The 20,072-nt window shown below is 37.1% G+C and overlaps 1 protein-coding gene across 3 annotated transcripts in view; it reads right to left on the bottom strand.

Moving 5' to 3' along the window:
- The window catches only part of Awh (LIM/homeobox protein arrowhead), a 63,312-nt gene extending 50,230 nt beyond the window's left edge, over positions 1-13,082 (bottom strand). For 2 of the 3 annotated variants that reach the window (XM_081764916.1, XM_081764917.1), the window contains exons 1-2: positions 12,894-13,082; positions 3,808-4,025 (exon numbers count right to left, since the gene is read on the bottom strand). In XM_081764916.1, the coding sequence (XP_081621042.1) occupies positions 3,808-4,025; positions 12,894-13,036 (361 nt within the window). In that variant the 5' untranslated portion in view covers positions 13,037-13,082. Of the gene's footprint in view, positions 1-3,807; positions 4,026-12,889 lie in introns of all 3 variants that reach the window. The other variant, XM_081764918.1, reaches the window with a different exon arrangement.
- Positions 13,083-20,072: the final 6,990 nt, after the last annotated feature.

The following is a 20,072-nucleotide window of genomic DNA, read 5'->3' as shown; positions in this document are numbered from 1 at the left end:
ATCTGTTAATATTGTTTTATTTAAAAAGATTTTACGCAGATTAACACATTTAATGTATGCTTTTAGTAAATTAATTATGTAAAAGCACAATGAGTATATTCAGTTTTCCAATATAAGCTGTCATTTTTAATGCCATTAAAAAAAACATTTTGACATTTTGCCTGTCATTTTCAATGTTTTATTTTACCACAACTGCCGGACATAATAATGGCATTGGACACTATTCTCCTTTGTACCTCTGATACACAGAGAGTCTAGAATGAATTACACTTGTGTGGGGCCGCGGTGGCTCAGTGGTAGAGGATTCACCTCTAGTGCATGAGGTCCCGGGTTGGACAAATACCATATGCGTGGGTTTCCTCGGGGTTCTCCCGTTTCCTCCTACTTTCTCTTCATTCCATCATTTCATTCTTTCTTATTATCACCGTCTCCTTTAGCCTAGCCGGCATAATCGTGGGATGTAAAACTCAAAAATTTCATTTCATTTCATTTTAAATTACACTTGTCAGTTTACAGTTCATTTACATTTCGCCCTCTTTGAAAATCAGAAAGGTCTCTTATGTTTACACTACCACGAATCCGTACTACACTGCCTGGCATACTATTTACTCTTACTCAACATAACAGTAACCAAAACAATCGCAGTGCACGTTGCAATATATGAGTATTTATATTATTTTATTATGATATATGAGTATTTATAAACTATCTGTGTGTTTGAGTTTGTAGCAGGAGATACAGATTTGTGACTAGGAACTGTTAGTTCATGTGATACGGATTTCACATTAAAAGGTGTACCCATAAGCGACCACAAGATTTTAGAACATGGAAGCACAAAGACTATGAAGACTTGAGTGTAAATCTCACATTTTTTTGTAATTGAATTGTACGAGTATCTATCTATTAAAATACTAGCTTTATATGTTTGTCTCCAAAGAAAAGTTCGTATGTTTGTCTCCAATCCTTTCGACAATGAGATCACGAAAACCACAAGCGCTAGGAAAGTGCTGTTTTTGCTGATCGATCGCAAATTTTGTGAAGATTGTCCAGTTTTAATTGAATATTTTAAAAAAAAACGTAGCCGTTATTTCTTTATTATATTTTTAGGGGTATACTGGAAGTATTGAAAATTTTAAAAATGCATCATATCCTATGGGTTATACATTCCAACACAACGTAGATGTATATACTGATTGTATATCTCTCAGGCATTTCTTTCATGGCCAAATGATAATGAAAAATGAAGGATAACCATTTCCCCTAAGATGAATTTTTATTGTTTGGAGTGTTTTGCCCAATGAATACCAAATATCACTGACATTATAATTAATCGTATGTGTAATGTATTTGGTTATTACATACTGCATTCAAGAAGAAAGTAAACACTGATCATACATGAATTAGAAACTCCAAGCGGAAGTAGGCTCAATCTTGCAAACGGTGCGAGACATTGAAAAAATAATCGAAAAAATCTCCCCTTACCGATTTTTATCAAGACTTCTTTCACTTGTGTTTGTAAAGGGACATGTACAGATGTGAGAAATGACAAGGAGATTCGTGCTCCTATGTGAGTGATACGCTGTGTAGAGAGCATAGGTTTACCTAGTAATCAATAAATTAACATTAATCAGGTATGAGATATAGATTTACATTTTACACGTTTAGTTGTAAAAAAAAAAAAATAGTTGTTTCAGCAAGTTACTGTTCCTAAAGATGCACACAAGACAGGAGTGGAGACGATCTCATCTCGAAAATCTGTCGGGAAAGTGAAGTATCGTCTCGAAAAATGTATGGTTTCTCTTGGTGTCTGGTACGAAAATTATGTCACGTCTCATCTCGTGCGCAATTCTAGTTGTTGCTAAACAGTTAATTGAGCTGAGCGAAGCGAAGCTCTTATACTCGGGTTAGCCGTTTGGTTGTCCGCGAACTCCTCCTAGACCGTTTGGCCGATCTGAACCAAACTTAGCACGCTGATAGAGTATGTCGTGCTGAGTGACAACATAGGTCGAAATCAAAAATCCGATGTACCATCGAGGAATAATGACCGAAAAACGCTTCCTCCTAGACCGTTTGGCCGATCTCAACCAAACTTAGCACGCTGATAGAGTATGTCGTGCTGAGTGACATCATAGGTCGAAATCAAAAATCCGATGTACCATCGAGGAATAATGACCGAAAAACGCTTCCTCCTAGACCGTTTGGCCGATCTCAACCAAACTTAGCACGCTGATAGAGTATGTCGTGCTGAGTGACAACATAGGTCGAAATCAAAAATCCGATGTACCATCGAGGAATAATGACCGAAAAACGCTTGCATAGACTTAACGGAAAAAGTTTTTACGCGATTTTTTTGTCAACAATTAAAAATGACATTTATTATTGCATAATGGCCAGGAATGATTACGTAGTTTAAGCTCGCTCAGCTCATTTCATTGCAATCGGGTACATCCATTGCATTCCTAGTTGAGCTGAGCGAAGCGAAGCTCTTATACTCGGGTTAGCCGTTTGGTTGTCCGCGAACTCCTCCTAGACCGTTTGGCCGATCTCAACCAAACTTAGCACGCTGATAGAGTATGTCGTGCTGAGTGACAACATAGGTCGAAATCAAAAATCCGATGTACCATCGAGGAATAATGACCGAAAAACGCTTCCTCCTAGACCGTTTGGCCGATCTCAACCAAACTTAGCACGCTGATAGAGTATGTCGTGCTGAGTGACAACATAGGTCGAAATCAAAAATCCGATGTACCATCGAGGAATAATGACCGAAAAACGCTTGCATAGACTTAACATGGGGAAAAAGTTTTCACGCGATTTTTTTGTCAACAATTAAAAATGACATTTATTATTGCATAATGGCTAGGAATAATTACGTAGTTTAAGCTCGCTCAGCTCATTTCATTGCAATCGGGTACATCCATTGCATTCCTAATTTACTTCTTACCTATTATTGTGAAATTTACGTGACAGTAAAAACTAAATGCTGAACAATCTATGAAAAAGTCGTTAAAATCCATAAATTTATCGATTCACTTAAACAGAAAAGTCAACAGTCATTATGAAATCATTTATACATTTTTGGAACATAACAATGCACAATGTACAACTCACAAGAAAGTACTACCCAACAGATGAATCATTTAGTGTCAACGTATCTACTGTACAACAGGCAACAGCAATACCAATGACTTAGTAGATCATTTCATTTTTACTTGACGAATTCCACAAAAATTTCACTTAGGCCTATATTTTATATTCGTTTCACACGACATTGAAGGATTGGTCTCATAGATTCTGCTTATAAGTGAACACATGGAGAATATTTAGTTGATCAGTTTCTCTTGGTTTAAGAGAATATATAAAAATTATCACTAACTGGTCTTCAAAACCATAGGTATGGTCTTCAAAACCATAAGGGCCACTTCTGAATAATGAGAAAGAAGATGGTATTTGCAAAGATTCTTCCGCCTTGATATTTACATTAAAATATTTTTTTCCTTATTAAAATAACCCTGAGAATGAATAAGCCGAAAAGACTATCCATGAATAAGCATATATATATATATATATATATATATATATATATATATATATATATATATATATATATATATATATATATATATATATATATATATATATATATATACATATATATATATATATGTGTGTGTGTATTATGTATGTATAATTTGCTATTTATGCAACCGATGAGTTAAACCTAGTTGTTTTTCTTACAATTTGAAGGTCTCCTGGTGTACAAGTCATACTGAGTTTAGAGTGTGAGGAAGAGAGAGAGAGACTCACCATCCGAGGACGTGCTTCCCCCATCGAGGATCTCCATGTAATGTGTCTTGCAGAGAACCCGGTTGTCGTGAAGAGCGAACTCTTCGCCTGTGCTGAGCTGCCGTTTGCAAGAATCACAGGCGAAACACGCCAGATGGTAGACCAGATCTCGCGCTTTCCTCACCCAATCTGTCGGAGAGATAGATCGCGAACACTTCGAGCATTTGGCGCCAAAGCTTCTGCAAAGAAATAACATTATATAAAAATGACTCATATGCGCTATATAGATATCTAAATTTTCGATTTACTCAATTTTATGAAACATTTTCCTGGTAAGAATTGCTAGATTTATTATTTCTTTTATTATTATTATTTAACTGAAACTGAATACAACTTAAATAGTCATTACACTATTAATTCAGTGTTGAAAAACGTGTGATCCAGTCAAATATATATCAATTTTAAATCATTCGCCTGAACTTGCTAGTTGTTATGTCAAGAACAGCGCTTGATTCACTCAACCGTGCTGACAATGTGTATGTAGCCAAATTATTTAAATGGAAGTGTATCATTGTTTCCACAGGGAAAACTAAGTTGAAAGTAATTTTTTGTAGAAAAATAATATTGTATTTATTCAGAAAGTGTCGAATGTAAGGATTCGTTTTAGTTGGAGATGTAAAATGTATTATTCTTCATTAGAAACGAACGAAGACATGTTTCATATAGGAGCGTCACTTCAGATTTTGCTTGGAAGGGGGGGGGGGGCAAACCTCTTCATATAAGCAAAATTTCGCGTTTTTCACTAACTTTCTACTATTCTATTGATAAAATCTATATAGATCTCAAACTCAGAGGGGCAATTACCCCTCCCTGCCCCCTCTAAATGACGTCCCTGTGTTTCAACAGTCCATATGACGCTCTTCGCCTATCTTAGGCTTAATTTATACCAGTGATTTGCCATACGATGCTCTGTAGCGTTATAGTTCACTTCTTCCATTCTCATGAAACCAGACGAACAGGTGCAAGGAACAGATTGAGCAATTTGGCGTTGGGACTGACGGCAAACAAGAACTTGTATGTTTAATAGATGCCTTTGCAGGTACACCATTTGGAACCATTACTATTTGTAAACTACAAACCTCTATACGTTTCTTCTGACTCGACCACTCCATATTTGCTCTACCTATTTCTCTGTATCGCTACTCGGAGCATAAAAGCGTTCTCTGAAAGTTGTTCTAATCATACATCAGCTCTAGGACACTATCAAACGGTCACATAGTCAAATATTCAGAATGGTTGCATCACTAAAAGAATTGGTTACTTCCTCAAAAGGATGACGATGTGACTGTTTGACGAAGTGACCGATTCTTTTGAGAAAGTGGCCTTTCCTTCCGACGATGTGACAGTTTGAAGAAGTGTCCTCTTCTTCATACATTGGCCAATTACATATATTTCTCAATAAGAATTCATCTCATCAACTAACCGGCTGCTTCGCCCTGTGCCGGTTACTCGTTGAACGGATATTTGGCACTAAGTATGAATACTTGCATTCAAAAGCATGTGATAATATTTTTTCCTGATACGCTAGGTGTCTGAACTTAGTATAAGTCAAGCCTTAGATGTTTCGATGCACTCATTTGTACTTCATTGGATGACGAGTACTTATGGTATTATACACTTCAGCATCAGTTTCATAATTATTGCTTTTTTTAAAAAAGCCTTCAGTTTTTATACTTTAATTTTTGGCTTAAATAATGTTCTCCATGATATCAGCTTTGCTTATTATATTGAATAACTAAATAATAAACTAATTGCTGAGCAAAGCAAAATGATTTTTATTATAAAATAATTTCGTATAGCACTTTCGCCAACTAAACACTTTGACTTCATCAGGCACTTCATCTTCACATCAGAGATATTGGCGAAACTGTTACACGATATTATTTTTATAATAAAAATCTACTTGCTTCGTTTAGCAATTAGTTTATTATCTAATTTAAATATGTAAAGATATATTATAATTGTGGTCAGATTGGCTTTCAGATTAATAGAACGACAACTAACTTTAAAAGCTTAGGTTAATCATGCTTAAATCAAAGACTTTCCATTGAATTAATTTCTGAGCCAACTGATTCTGTAGCCAGAATTATTGCTATCCGGCTCTCCGAGACTCTGCTGTATGTTTTCCTGCCTAGTTCTTGGGAAACCCAGAAGTCTCTTTCTCAAATATTCAGAAATCTTGTTCAGATAGATATTCAAATACAAATATTCGGACATTCAATATTCAAATAAGAGCAGAGAAGTTATTCGATAATATTAACAGCAATAATATCGACAACAAGTAAATAGCAAGGACGCCGATCCTGGGGGTCACGGAGGGACCCGAGCTTCCCAATGCTCATGTGAACCCCCGAGTTGTATTTATGAATATACAACATTTGGTATAATTTGAATTCAATTTGTCTTAAAATCCTCATATATACCTTCTGCAACCAAACACACATTTGAATGCCCCCACCCAAAGTTATTATTATTATTATTATTATTATTATTATTATTATTATTATTATTATTATTATTATTATTATTATTATTACAGAGAAATTAACACTCTTGGTAAATAGATTAGATGGATCAAGTACAGTGACGATGCCAAGGGGCAAGGAAACGGGAGCACCCTTGGAAAATCCTGTCACCCAGACATGGTGTATTTTAATATAATTCAAGCAATACAAAACTATCCTTTTCGGTATAAACACAAAAAATACCGAAAAAAAAGTCTTCCCGTCTGCTTCCCTCTCAAAAAAACAACAACAACAAAAAAAAGCTGGCGTCGTCACTGGTCAAATATGTTATGTTTCTGCTGTACTTCCGGCATAGTTTGTTTCCGATTGATTCCAAAGAAATGAAAATTCAAAAATGAGCACTTCGTCAGTCACATCCTCAGAAGAAACGGTCATTTCGTCAAACGGTTGCTTCTTCAGTCACATCGTCATTCTTTTGAGAAAGTGACCATTTCTTTTGGCGATGCGACTGTTCTGAGTTTTTGATGTACAGGGTGTCTACTAAAATTCCAAAATGAAATTTCGTGACTTTTTCGTGACCTTTTCTTTACCAAACCATAAAATTTCGTAATCATTCTCAAGAAGGAATTTGGGTACGAATTAGGCCAAATTTTCATGCATGCGATAGAAGCATGTTTTGTTAGCGATTTGGCAGCGTCTAAATCCGACCATATATATTTTTGGTAGTGGATTTTGATGTTTTATAAAACAAAATTTTCCAGTCTGTACTTATATTTGTCCAGATAAAAAAAAAATCGTGATCCAAAAACTAAATTTCGTGACTTTTTCTTGACTTTCATGACCATTTTCTGATTTCATGACTTTTTCGTGACATTCGTGAATTTCGTGACCGATAGACACTCTGTGACGATATTATGTGCTGACCTATAAATATTGTAATGAAAGAGAGATTACGACTTCTATTGAAATTTCCGAAAGTAACGTGAGAATAAATGGATCAAAGATAAAGAAGGTAAAGAAACGTTATCAGCACAAAAATAAAATAATTATACACCCTGCTATGCTTTCTTTACTTACAATTCCTATTGTTTCTAACCAAAATATGACTTTTATTTATTTATCTATATTATAAAAGAGAACGTACAAAACCTTTGTTCCCTCATCACGCTAATACGGCTGAACCAATTTCTTTTATTTTTGGGGGGTTATTAGGATTTGGACCCTAGATGGTTTTTATCATATCACTTTAATTTTTAATTACCAGTGTCTTGAGATAATTGACCATTCAAGTGTCCATACGTACAAATCCTTTGTTATTAGTTCATCATAGGTAAAAATAAACGTATTTATATGCAACCCGCATGACCGTGTCACTCGGCGGGTTAACATAAATGACAGGCGCTATAATGTTAACATTTACTGCAATTTGAAAGCGAAAAAGTAAAAATTATCTAAGTAACAAAGTTTATTGCGTTCCGGGGTGACCGCAGCGAAGCGGGTCACTCGGCGGGTTAACATAAATGACAGAAGTAACAACGTTTATTGCGTTCCGGGGTGACCGCAGCGAAGCGGGGTGAACGCTGCTAGTTTATTTATAATAGGTTTCAGATACAGCACTCGACCATTTTACACTGAAATATCTTAACATTTATGTAACATAACAATTGAATAATGATTTGAGCTCAAATTAAACAGCACAATGGCAACATTACAAAGATAACTTATTTATAGAGGATCTGAAAGTATACTGATTTGAAAAAGACGTCTACAGTTTCTGGTAACTGTGATTATACGTAAAAGAGATCACTAGACCGTGTTGTTCTGGCGGGTACGCGGGATCTGACTTAATAACTGTTCACATGGCCATTTACATTTTTTTTTTTTTTTGCAAAAATATTAGGTCAGAAATTTTGTTTCCCAGTAGGGGAGGTTTGATATTGAGGAATTTTAAAACGTCATTTTTTGAAAGTGTTCGGAGGGGAGGTACTCGGTAGGATACAATGGCTAAAAAGAAATTAATTGCATTTTTTTTAAAATGAGTGGGGCAGGAAATAGACCAGATAGGAGAACAGTAGTCAATAGTGGGAGCAATATATGACTTATAGAACAAGCTTAAGGAATTAGGATTTTTTATGTCAGTGAAGCGATAAAGTAATCCCAGTTTTCTCATCTTAGTACAAGATATTGTGCTTATATGATCCGCAAAAGTAAGCTTACTGTCAATGATAACACCAAGATCTCTGAAAGAGGTGATAGGAATTATGTTCTTATGACCAATTTTGTAGATGTGGTTTATAGGTTAGAGAAATCGTGAGAGAAACAGTTTTCGACTTTTGGAAAGTTGCACGTTCGTTGACTGCGGAAGTGACGAAATTACGTGAAATATCCATGACAGCAAATCAGGTTCAAAATTTAAAACAACATTGCATATTTGAGATAAGTTATGATTGTAGATTTCTCCCGGGGGAGGGGGGATTTCAGTACACTGCAGGTGAAAAGTAGTAGGCTACTATGCAAATACTGGGAATCTACACTGAGAACGATAGGAGATATGGCTTTAAAGAAAAGGGAGATTTCGCGCTCCGGAGAGAATATCTCACCGAGATACCCTTTGAAATCATCATTGCTTGAGATCTCATTGTAGTAATTCGAAATACAAGCACATTCAAAATCCAGTCTTTACAACTAAGTATTGCTATCTTCCTTTCATTTTTGCATTTCATTCATTGCTATGTTCTTTTCTTTTCTTTTTTTTAATTGCCTCTTTAATCAAAATGCATATTCTTAGTGCAAGTGGAGTTTACAACGTTACGTATCGACAGGTCCAGACCTGAAACCGGTTTTAAAAGTTATCCTAGTCATGCTTACTCCATATAATAACAATATATATGGTGTGTGAAAGTCTATAGACATTGGTACACGTTTCGCTTCCAGCAGGTGAATAGTTAAGTCATTGTTTCTCTATAGCAGAGAAGGAGAAAGGAGGGGGAAAGGTAGGACAAAGATTTCCTGCTTCAAGTGCAAGATAAGCTTTTGAATATCGTCTCGTGTTATTTGGAAGGGAGCAGAAGGAGTGTCTTATCCCAGAAAACGTTTGACAGGAAAAGTCTCTTTCAAGACAGAAGACATATCTTGTCTTTCTGTTACTGAAAATACAAACGCGAACGTTTTCCTGTACGTACAACAGAAGAAAAGGATTTAGTTTCGTATTGCTGATATCGTCTTCTTCAATTCACCATTGTCCTATCTGATCAGAATGTGACATGAGAAGTTAAAAAAAAAAAAAAAAGTCCCTTCCTCTGTGCATACAATCTGTTGGTCCAGGACACACCACACAACACAAGACACTGAGATCCAATGCATGACTTGCACTTCATGTCTTCATGCTCCGTTCATTTGTCATTCTTTCCCTCCCACAATGCCACGCAACACTGACATCTGACTCTCTAATCCCCAAAAGATAGTTTCCTTAGGACAAGGAATTATGAAAAGAAAGAAGTTAAAAAAGGAAGATCCAATGTCGAGGTTGGTTGACAATGTAAGCTCCTGCCACTAGGATTCATTATTCTCTTGGAAAAAATGTGAAATATCATTATCCGTTCTTCCGCTTTAAATAAGAAGCTTTGTTTTTACAAAATAATAAGCTTATTGATATGTTTTTTATGTAATATTTGATGGATTGTTTATATTCCCATGCCACACAATATACCTTCTAAGTCAGATATGAAATTATGCTGTTTTATTTCTTATTACTTATATAAAGGAATGAGACATTGCCATCACGGGGGGTCCACCGGGAACAGACTCCCCCAAACTTCCTAACTTAATATGCACTTGTACATTTTCTTAATAATACTATACTTGTTTAACAGGGAAATCATTGATGTGGCATGTACATTTGATTTTAGAGTTCATCTGTACTCCTTCTCTAATAAAAACAAACTAATTCTATCTGAAAATATAGTTGGAAGTATTTTACAGTTACTTATCGGGTACAAAATAATATCCGTTCAATACTACATAGACGTAGTGGTTTGTAGGTAGTATTGGACCCCGCCCTCTCAAAGCTTCGACCCCCAACAAAAATTTCTGGGTGCTCACCTGGTTGCCACTCGTAACTGAAATTGAGGTAATATGGTAATCGGTACCGTATTTGAAACGTACCTTGTTACGCAGGATGGCTATAATATTGAACCAATGGTTACAATATGCATAAATCTTAGGTCCCTAGTTAGACGACATCAGGGTTTCTTTCAGAAAAAAAAAAGTGTTCCGGGGGTCACACTTAGTGTTTGGAGGGCACTGTTGGTATCATTCTATTTATTATAATATTATAGACGTACTATTTGGTCTTCTCCAGGGGGGTACTCTCAGAGTTCCAGGGGGGAATGATCCTCCAAAAAATATCTGGAAGAAACACTGGACATGTTTCTCAGAGGCTGGATTGCGAGAAGAGGCTAATGAAATGGGAACACGATTACCTACCCTAAGCCCTTTGCACTTTTCACTGTGGGAAAATATCTAACGTCTTTCAACTGAGAGCAACATAACAGGAACATCGGGTGTTTGAGGATATTAGTACTGAATTTGCATTATGTTTTGCAACAACACCTGAAATAAGATAATCATGTTTTTGCAAGGTATATTGCAGTCCTATCCATTTCGATTGATTTTTCCAATGAATAGAAAAGATATTCGTTTTGCAGTTAGGAGGGATCTTTGCATCTTGATAAAACGCAACACAAGATTGTTCTTTGGTTTCTTTTCAACGCGGAAAAAAAAATAATAATTTTCCTGTATGTGAAAGAGAAAAAATCGTTTATTATATCGATACGTAATTTCCTATTTCTAAATTTATTTTTGCTTTTCCAGTGACAATAGGAATGAAGCTCGTTGGAAAACGAAATTAATTGGCGCACTCCCCCTCCCTGTCCAAAAGAATCCGTTGTTTCGGAAGCGGTAAAACTGGTTTTTCCTTTATGTCAGCGGGAGGGCGATAGCAGGTAGCAAGCAAGACGTCCCAGAAAGTTGCACACTGTTCGACTCCTTGCAAGATGGAGAAAAATGTTTTATGATCCTTTCAAGACTATGTGTACATGGTGAAATATGGTAGGGTTTCAAGATTCTTTTTTATGACCTACAAGTTCTAACGTGGCAACCCGCTTTTAGGTACACATGCCCAGAAGCCATATCTTTCAAATATATCTGGATCAAACTTCTAGAAGATGAAACTTTTATAAGATTCACCAGAGATATATTTTTGACGTTTTCTTCCTGCCTCCCAAAATAAAAGTTTACTGGTGAGTGATTAAAAATTATCATTTTTTTAAATATACAAATAATATTCAAAATAATACAATTAATATTTACTTATGTTTTGGAGAAAAAGAGAGACATTTGGAGTTTTGATCAATTCTGAGAGAGAGAGGGAATAAATTATGCAAATTCGGGACCTTCCGGGTACAGCTCAAAGAATATTTTGTTAAATCTTTTCTCTATAATCACACATAGAAGTGTCACAAGCAACATTCAAAACCACTATATTATTTTGATATGCAAAGACAAATACACATTAAATTATACTTAAAATATTCAAGATATGGTGATTTGAATTTGAAATGTCTCTGAGAATCAAACAAAATGAATGTTCGAGTTCGAGTAGTGAACAGAATTAACTGCAGAGTCTAATATTTTGGCCACTTCCCCATCGAACAAACTCGGTTCCTATTTTTTAATCTTCTACATCCTGGCCAAAATTGATAATGATTCATCAAATGCGGTAGTTCTTGAGATTTCACGTCTTCCAGACAGGACGCAGCTAGGCTAGTTGTCGCCCGGGGCAAGAACTCGCCTTAGCGCCCCTCCCCCCCGTGACCAACCAAACCAAAACACTGTCCGACCACACCCGGTATTGGCATCACATAGTAATTCTCCTATTCCATTTTTCCTTCAAGTGGTAAAGCTTGGTTTCAAAATTGCAGTAGGCCTACACAATTTAATTTTGAGTACAAGATAAAACACCAAACTAATTAGTATTTGATTGCCAAATAATCTAAGAAATAAATGAAATCTTAAGAGTTTTACGTCCCATGGTTATGCCGGCTAGGCTAAAGGAGGCAGTGATAATGAGAAATAAGTGAAATGGTGGAATGAAGAAAGTGGGAGGAAACGGGAGAACCCCGAGAAAACCCAGGTACACGGTATTTGTCCACCACAAAGTTCACTTGGCGTGAGCGGGAATCGAACCACGGACCCCACGAACCAGAGGTGAACAAATAATCTGAGAGTAACATGCTTGACATATTCTTATTATAACAACTGCAAATAGAACAACTGCCTCCCCAATCCGGCGCCCGGGGCACAAGCCCTGTTTGCACCCCTTAGTTACGTCACTGTTTCCAGATGGACACACGGGCAGACAATAAATATATATAGGAGCTTTTGGTAAACTAAACTTCTTAAAAGTGCAGAACAAATAATATAACAGAGAACTCGATTAAAGTTACATTATAGTATTGTTATTCAAAGTAATGCAGCTGAAGTAATGTAAAATCTGAACAAATAAACAAAAAACTTACTTACTTTGCATAGTCAGCCTTACAATAGACGCTATCGTCACGTATAAAACATGATGGTTGACGGTCCAAAGCCAATTGACAAACTGAGCATCGCAAACAGTGTGGGTGCCATGAACGACCATTTACCTGTAGTAGATATTTATCCATGATGGGCTCTTTACACGAAAAACACAACAGGTTTTCCGTCTGTAATGAAAGAAAAACAAAGAATTAATTACTTAGGTGTTATATCTGGCAGATGTGTTACAGCAAGGTAATCATCATACAGAACATTCGTGTGGTATATTTATATTATTTAACTGCATATTTGGGCTTGGTATGTTAGTATGTTGCTGAAATCACAAATGTTCTATTGATAAGTTTTGCAAACATTTTTGGCGTGCAAGTTTTCCGGTGGAAATTCATGTGGTCCTTTGAATTCTACGTTGAGCTATTGATCCACGTCTCATATAGCGTCAATGCTGAACGGGACGTTAAATACCAAATTAACTAATTAACCAACTAAAGAAGATTCAATGTTATGTCTTCACGTACGGTACATATAGAGTTATAGACAACAAGAACTACACAGAAGCACTTCCTTCTCCAAATAAACGAAAAATATGAATCCACTTTACTTACACAGATAAAGAAGGACATTTAGCAAATATGTTAAACCCCTATTCTTTTCATAGCAAGAATATTATTGTGAAATGTTTACTTTTAGATGGGATGAATATAGTGAATTGAATTTTTTACAGAGTTACCAGACGTTCTCTTTTATCTGGACATGTCCTCCTTTTCGGGTAATAAAAATTATCCGTGTGTTTCTTTTCTTTAGGGGGGCGGGGGTTGAGGGTACATAGATGCTTCGATTTCAATATAGGTTTGTAAATAAGTGTTAACGTTAATATTATTGCAATGTTCTATTTTCAAAAAATACAACATATCTCTCTGTAATCATGAAGGAAAAAGAACTTAATATTTCCATAATCGGACTTGTAAAATTTTAATTTATATTTTCTCGTTATACCATTAAGAAATTTGTCAAGTAATCAGTAGCATCATTTCAAGTTTTGCTTTTGGAAGGGGGACGGGATAAGAGTCTCCATCGACCTAAATAGTTTGACGTTTTTCATTAGTGCTTTTAATTAAAATTTTATGACTCAGTCTCAGGAGGGTAATGGGTTTCAGGTCTGCTCCTCATAATCCTCGTAACTGAGGCTCCTACGAGTAATACACTCATAAATCTAAAATTGTCCTCGTTTTTAAAGTCTGTCATATGCTAACCCTAATTTTGTCTGGATTTAGTAGGATTTGGTACACTAGTTAAAGAATTGTTTGATTTGTCCCCTTAGCCACGCTAAGATAAAGTTTGTGGCTTTGGCTAACGTCCAATAGACTGTGTTGTCTGTAAATTGGGTGGCACAATTAAGGTTAATCGGAGTATCATTCACATAGAGCAAGTACACTATATTAATTTTGCAATGGTGGATCCTTGTGGCACTCCTCTTTTGACGTATGTGATGTCAGATATAGCTGTTTATACGGAGTCTAGTAGTACGACTTTTGATATAGTTAGAGTTCCATCTGATAATGTTTGGAAGATTGCAATTAGTGAGTTTACAGAGTAGTCTTTCAAGCCACACTGAATCGAAAGCTCCTGTTAGATCCATGAGTGCTGCACCACTATTTAATCTTTTCGTGAGAACCTTTTAAACATGTTGTGATCTGAAACACGTCTGTTGCGGTATGAGAAGCTTGCAGTGTTTTTAGTAGTTATGCAGACGATGAAACAAAATTTTCCCCCAAATGTTCGGGAAATATATTAGTGAGTGCGATAGATCGTAGATTTTGGGAGTGGGAGTCTTTTGTAGAGTTTCCAGCTTTGGTGAGTAGAAGAGTGATAGAAGGTTTTCAAATGGTTGGGATATATCTTGTGCAGAGACGTGCTGTAAAGAGTTCCGCTAATCTGGCCTGAAGCTCAGACTACATATAGTACTATTTTTAGGTGTTCGATTTTACTTAGTCGTGATTTTGTTCGGACCTGAGGCTGAATTTAAGTTCGGTTTTATAGCCTCTTCAACTTCTGTTGCTTTGATTGATGCAAGAATATTGTTGATTTCTCTTGAACGTTAATCCATTAGGTCATCAGCTGTTATATATTTATAATGTTCAATGAAATTTTGAAACCTGTGGCCAAGTAGAATTTTGAGGTGTTCATTGTAAATGGCGTATCTTCAAATTTATTCATGAAGACTTCTGCGAGGTATTGTAGCTTGTTGAACTGTAGGTGGCAGATACCACAGAAACAACTTTTGAACAGTATTAAGTCACTTTACACATTACCATTTACATATTTACAAGTAGTTTCTGCTCGTATATTCATTCGACACATCAAAAGTTCAGGTATATTTTGAGCACTCTTAGAGTAGTTCCCACTAACCACTGTTAGAATACATTGTAGACACTTTCTGTTCACTGTAAAAGCACTTCATCATTTTTTTTTATGTTTCAAATGCAGACATTGGATTCGTCTTCAAGCATTATTATGAAGAGATCACGGATTTGCTGACATAAACACCATGGACAAAATATTATTAAGTATGACCATTCTGCACTGCAAAAAAATATAGAAACTACTTTTAGACACAGTAGGACACTGTACACATTACCGACGCTCTTTGAACACCTCCAGATGACACATATTTACCCCTTGTAGATACTGTGTTGTCCAAGTATGTTCCAGCTGTATGTACAAAATGTGCAAATTGTATGTCATCACTTTGTTTTCGAACTGTTTGCTGACAAGAAGTGTTTTAAATATGTTATACTAGATACTGTTTTCGGAGAATGAACGTTTTTGGACACGTAAAGTACACTTTATAAACACACACTTGATATATTTCCCCCTCAACATCTGTACTAAAAGTGTTTAAATACTGTTTTATTTTTACAGTGTAAGGGACTTGTGGAAAATGGCGTGGCATAGCAATATGCTTGTAGATACCGGGAATGTGAGTATTGTATGCTATTTCTGACAGTATGCGACTAGTAATCGTGCATGCTGATGTGGTACCATTTCATACACATTGAACCATGGGGTAAAGAAGAGATGTGACCGAGTGGCAAAAGGAACCATTATCTTCGGACGGAAATAGGAACATATCCTGCGCAAGTTGGCACAGTTCATTAGCGTGTTCGAATCCATGGTCAATACTGTCCATGCAGAGTGCAGGATCTGGCAGAAATCAATCTTCTCGGAGCAGCTGTGGAAGATAACTCGTCATTTCCGAGCGCGACAAAGCTGAGTTGATGTCTGGGGAGATTAGCGACCTCTAAACGGTTCCAAACCCGGCAAGAACTGCTGTAGGGGTATAACGCAGGACCCAGTCGTCAAGTTTCTGACCGAACTCCGAAACGAGAACTGCATGGTATAGGCATATTCAGTCGCGTTCCAGAGTACGCTCCAGGCTGAATGCCATACAGAAGAAAATTTACCTGTTGTGGGCGAGATCAATGGCGACGCACCCTCTGGTCAGACGAATTCTGGTACTGCCTCTATTTCAGTGAAGGCCGCTTCAGGGTGATGAGGTGGGCCGGAAAAGCCAACAAAGCTGAGTTTGTGCAAAGGGCTGTAGAGAAAGGCGGTGGTAGTGTCATGTTGTGGGAGTCCCTTGAATGAGGTGCCCAACTGCACGAAGGCTCTAGATAACTTTCCATTCTGGATAATGAAGTGTTGCCATATGCCCAGTTTCTGCAAGATGTCACATCCCAGAGTATCAAGACGACAACTGCACCGTTCACTGAGCCAGAATTGTGCAAGAATGGTTTGGTGAACATGAGGTGGACATTCCACGTCTTACCTGGGCCGTGACTTCGCCTGATCTCAACGTTATCGAGAATTTTTTGGACACGTTGGAACGGGCCGTGAAGAGGAAATATCAACATCCCCACCCCCACTTTGGCCACTCTGCTGGACCAGGTGTCCAATGAATGAGCCAAATTGGACTTGAACGTCATTCTCTTCCACATTGACAGCATGTTACAGAAAATCAACGCTGTAATCTGCGCCCAGGTAATGTAACGGCTTATTGAGCAATAAAGTATGCACTTCATAATATTTGTACGGGCCGATTATACAAAGACTATTTTTTAAGTAAGGCCTGATTGTCACTAGAAACAAAACTAGTAAAGATAGTGCTATACATTTCTGGTTGTTTCCTCTGTGCACACTAAGCTTTTTAAAAATAGTTCCAGGTTTGTTTAAGCGTTCGACAAGTTTTTTCTATGCCCACGTCGTAGAAATCACCCACCTGTGACAGAAGGCAATCTTCAACCGTTGTTTTTACTGCGGCTATTGATTATGTTTATTGTTTTCTGTAGAAATGCACACGCACGCTGTTTCCAGTATGCCTTAGCATGAGATGACACCAGTTAGAGTCGTAGCGTGAGTGTGTGTCGTTTAGTGTGGCCAGTAGAAATATTTGTCAAATTAAGCATCCCGCCAATTGTGAGAAAAGGTCTGTGATTCAATTTTTGACAGCAAGAAACGTGTCAGCAATGGAAATTAATCGCCAAATATGTGAGGTATAAGCTGCCCGAATGCAATGAGACAGCAAGGTGCGAAAATGGCTTACAAGCAACGTACAGAACAAGGCAGGATCAGATCCGACTCAAACTTTTCCCAGAGGACACATAATAGAAAAGAAGACAAAACGCCAAATTAGAGCTGCCCAAGTCCAGAAACACTGGAGATATGCTCTGCAACATAACGCACTACGGGACAATATGATATAAGATAAACGTCGCAAGATACCCGTTTATGTCGAAAACAGAAAGGATGGGCAGCACCAGGATGATATTAAGATATTTGATATGCTATAACACTGACTTGGTGGCCATCTTAAAAGCCACGATCTTGGATATAGCGTACGGTATTCAAATGAGAAGCGGGGTGTGTGATATATCAATGTAAGGCATAATGCAAAAAGAAAACCAATGATGTAACCGCGAAAAACATATGTGTAGTAGTATGGACGGGACGAAGTGTAGAAGACTCTGGCAAAACAAACGTGTATTCGAAAGACAGAATAATAGGGCAAGACCCCACGACAATGATACGCGACAAGTAACTGCAACAGTGTCTGTGTATGGAGGTGCATCCGACTTGACACATTATGCCTTTCTAGGATATTGGGATTCTGTTTGGGACAGTGAAAACCACAGTTGCAACGCGTGATACGAGCACTCGTTTGGAGACTACATAAACTACAAAGGACTATTTCTTATGGAACAGCAATTCGATAGCTCTCTCCGGAGTGTAGAAGATATCATCTTGGATTGGTGAGCAAAAGCACGATCTACCTGGGATTGAAGCCCACTCCTGGACGACGTTTTGTACATTCAATTTTCTTGCTGTTTCGTGTGAACAAGGGACATTTTGACCCACGTTTATTTAAACAACACTATCTGAAACAAAGTGTGTACGGATGAGAAAGCCCAGTCATGTTTTAGCTTACATTTTTTTTACGCATGTTTCTTTTCCTTTGCGCGGTTTGCTACACTGTTTCGCGAAGGTCCCAAACAGTCACAATATCAGGGAAAGGCAGCGTTCTGCATTGACTCGATGAGTTCAATGAGTTGTTGAAGTCTCCCACGCGAAGGCTAGTTTACCAAACCACACAATGAGACTTCTCATTTCAATACCTTACGCTATATCCAAGATCGTGGCTTTCAAGATGGTCGCCAAGTCAGTGTTATAGCATATCAAATATCTTGATGTCATTCTCGTGCTGCCCATTCTTTCCGTTTTCGACATAAACGGGTATCTTGCGACGTTTACCTTATATCATATTGTAGCGTGGTGCGTTATATTGCGGAGCATATCTCCTGTGTTTCTGGATGGGGGGAAGCTCTAATTTGGCATTTTGTTCTCTTTTCTATTATCCTCTGGGCGAAGTTTGTGTCGGATCTGATCCTGCTTTGTTCTGTACGTTGCTTGTTAGATAGTTCAAGGATAGGCGCGACAATGTTCATGTGAACCGCAACCGGGCCAGTCTTCTGTAATCACAAACGACTTGGTGTATGCAGCTGACGCAAAAATCCATTCAACGTTGTCACTGGAATTTCCACAAGTTTCACAGTCGATGCTGTACACAATCGTTTCTGAAACCTTAAAGTTCCAAAAATGGTGCGCGCGATGGGCTCTCAGACTGCTTACTGAGATATACGGTACAAAAAGACAAAACTTGTGCTTTGACCTTTTTGATCGGATACAATGAGGAAGGAGATCAAATGTTGGACCACATTGTGACAGGAGACGAAATATGGATTTTCCACATGACTCCATCATCAAAACGGCAATGAATGGAATGGCGACAATCGGCATTTCCAGTCAAAGTGTAAGTCATACAGGCACTATCTACATTCAATTTATAGCTACCGTATATGGTGCACCTCTGTTTCGAAGGAATGGAGTATTTATTTATTTATTTATTAACAAAAGTATAGATTACAGATCCTAGAGCTCAAAAAGAAGTTTTTTCCCTTGGTTTTTTTTTGGTTGATTTTTTTTTGGGGGGGGGACATTTTATAAATAAGTTAACTTTCATGACGAAATAACGTTGTCTTCCAACTTTCTTTTCCCATGATAACACGAGAAACACCTAATTATTATACTTTGAATGGGAGGAAAAGCTACACAAATTTAAGAATCAAAAGAGAATCGGTCATTGGATAGGAAAAAAGGTAAATTGGTGGACACATTGGGCTTTCTAGTTCCAACGAATTGTTTGCAGTGATAATAGATTTACGTTCAACGACAAAAGAGTTTTAGTAAAAAGCTTAATTGCTTTACAGTTCTTGAAACAAAATTATCATTTACAATTCATATACCCATATAAATTATTCTTATTTCAAACACACTGACATAACACTAAAGAAAGCATGAACTCTGTGAATAATAAACTTTCATATTGTGTTTAAGCCAACACCATGCACAAAAATGGCCATTTATAGCTTTTCTAAACTGAATTCATATTAGATTCTAATAGAATATCTACAAAGGGTCCTCTGAATGGAAAACAAGATGTAAGTAAAACTTTTCAACAAAAATGGTATTGTATGTTTTTCTTTGTTTCCCAGTTGAAGGTAGGCAACACATAAAACACATATGACAGGATACATAACTTTAAGACATTTA

This window comes from Thermobia domestica, chromosome 7 (genome assembly GCF_964235325.1).
Source record: "Thermobia domestica chromosome 7, izTheDome1.hap1.1, whole genome shotgun sequence".
Lineage (NCBI taxonomy): Eukaryota > Metazoa > Arthropoda > Insecta > Zygentoma > Lepismatidae > Thermobia > Thermobia domestica.
The sequence above is the reverse complement of the archived record's forward strand: the minus strand, read 5'-3'. Positions and strand labels throughout refer to the sequence as shown.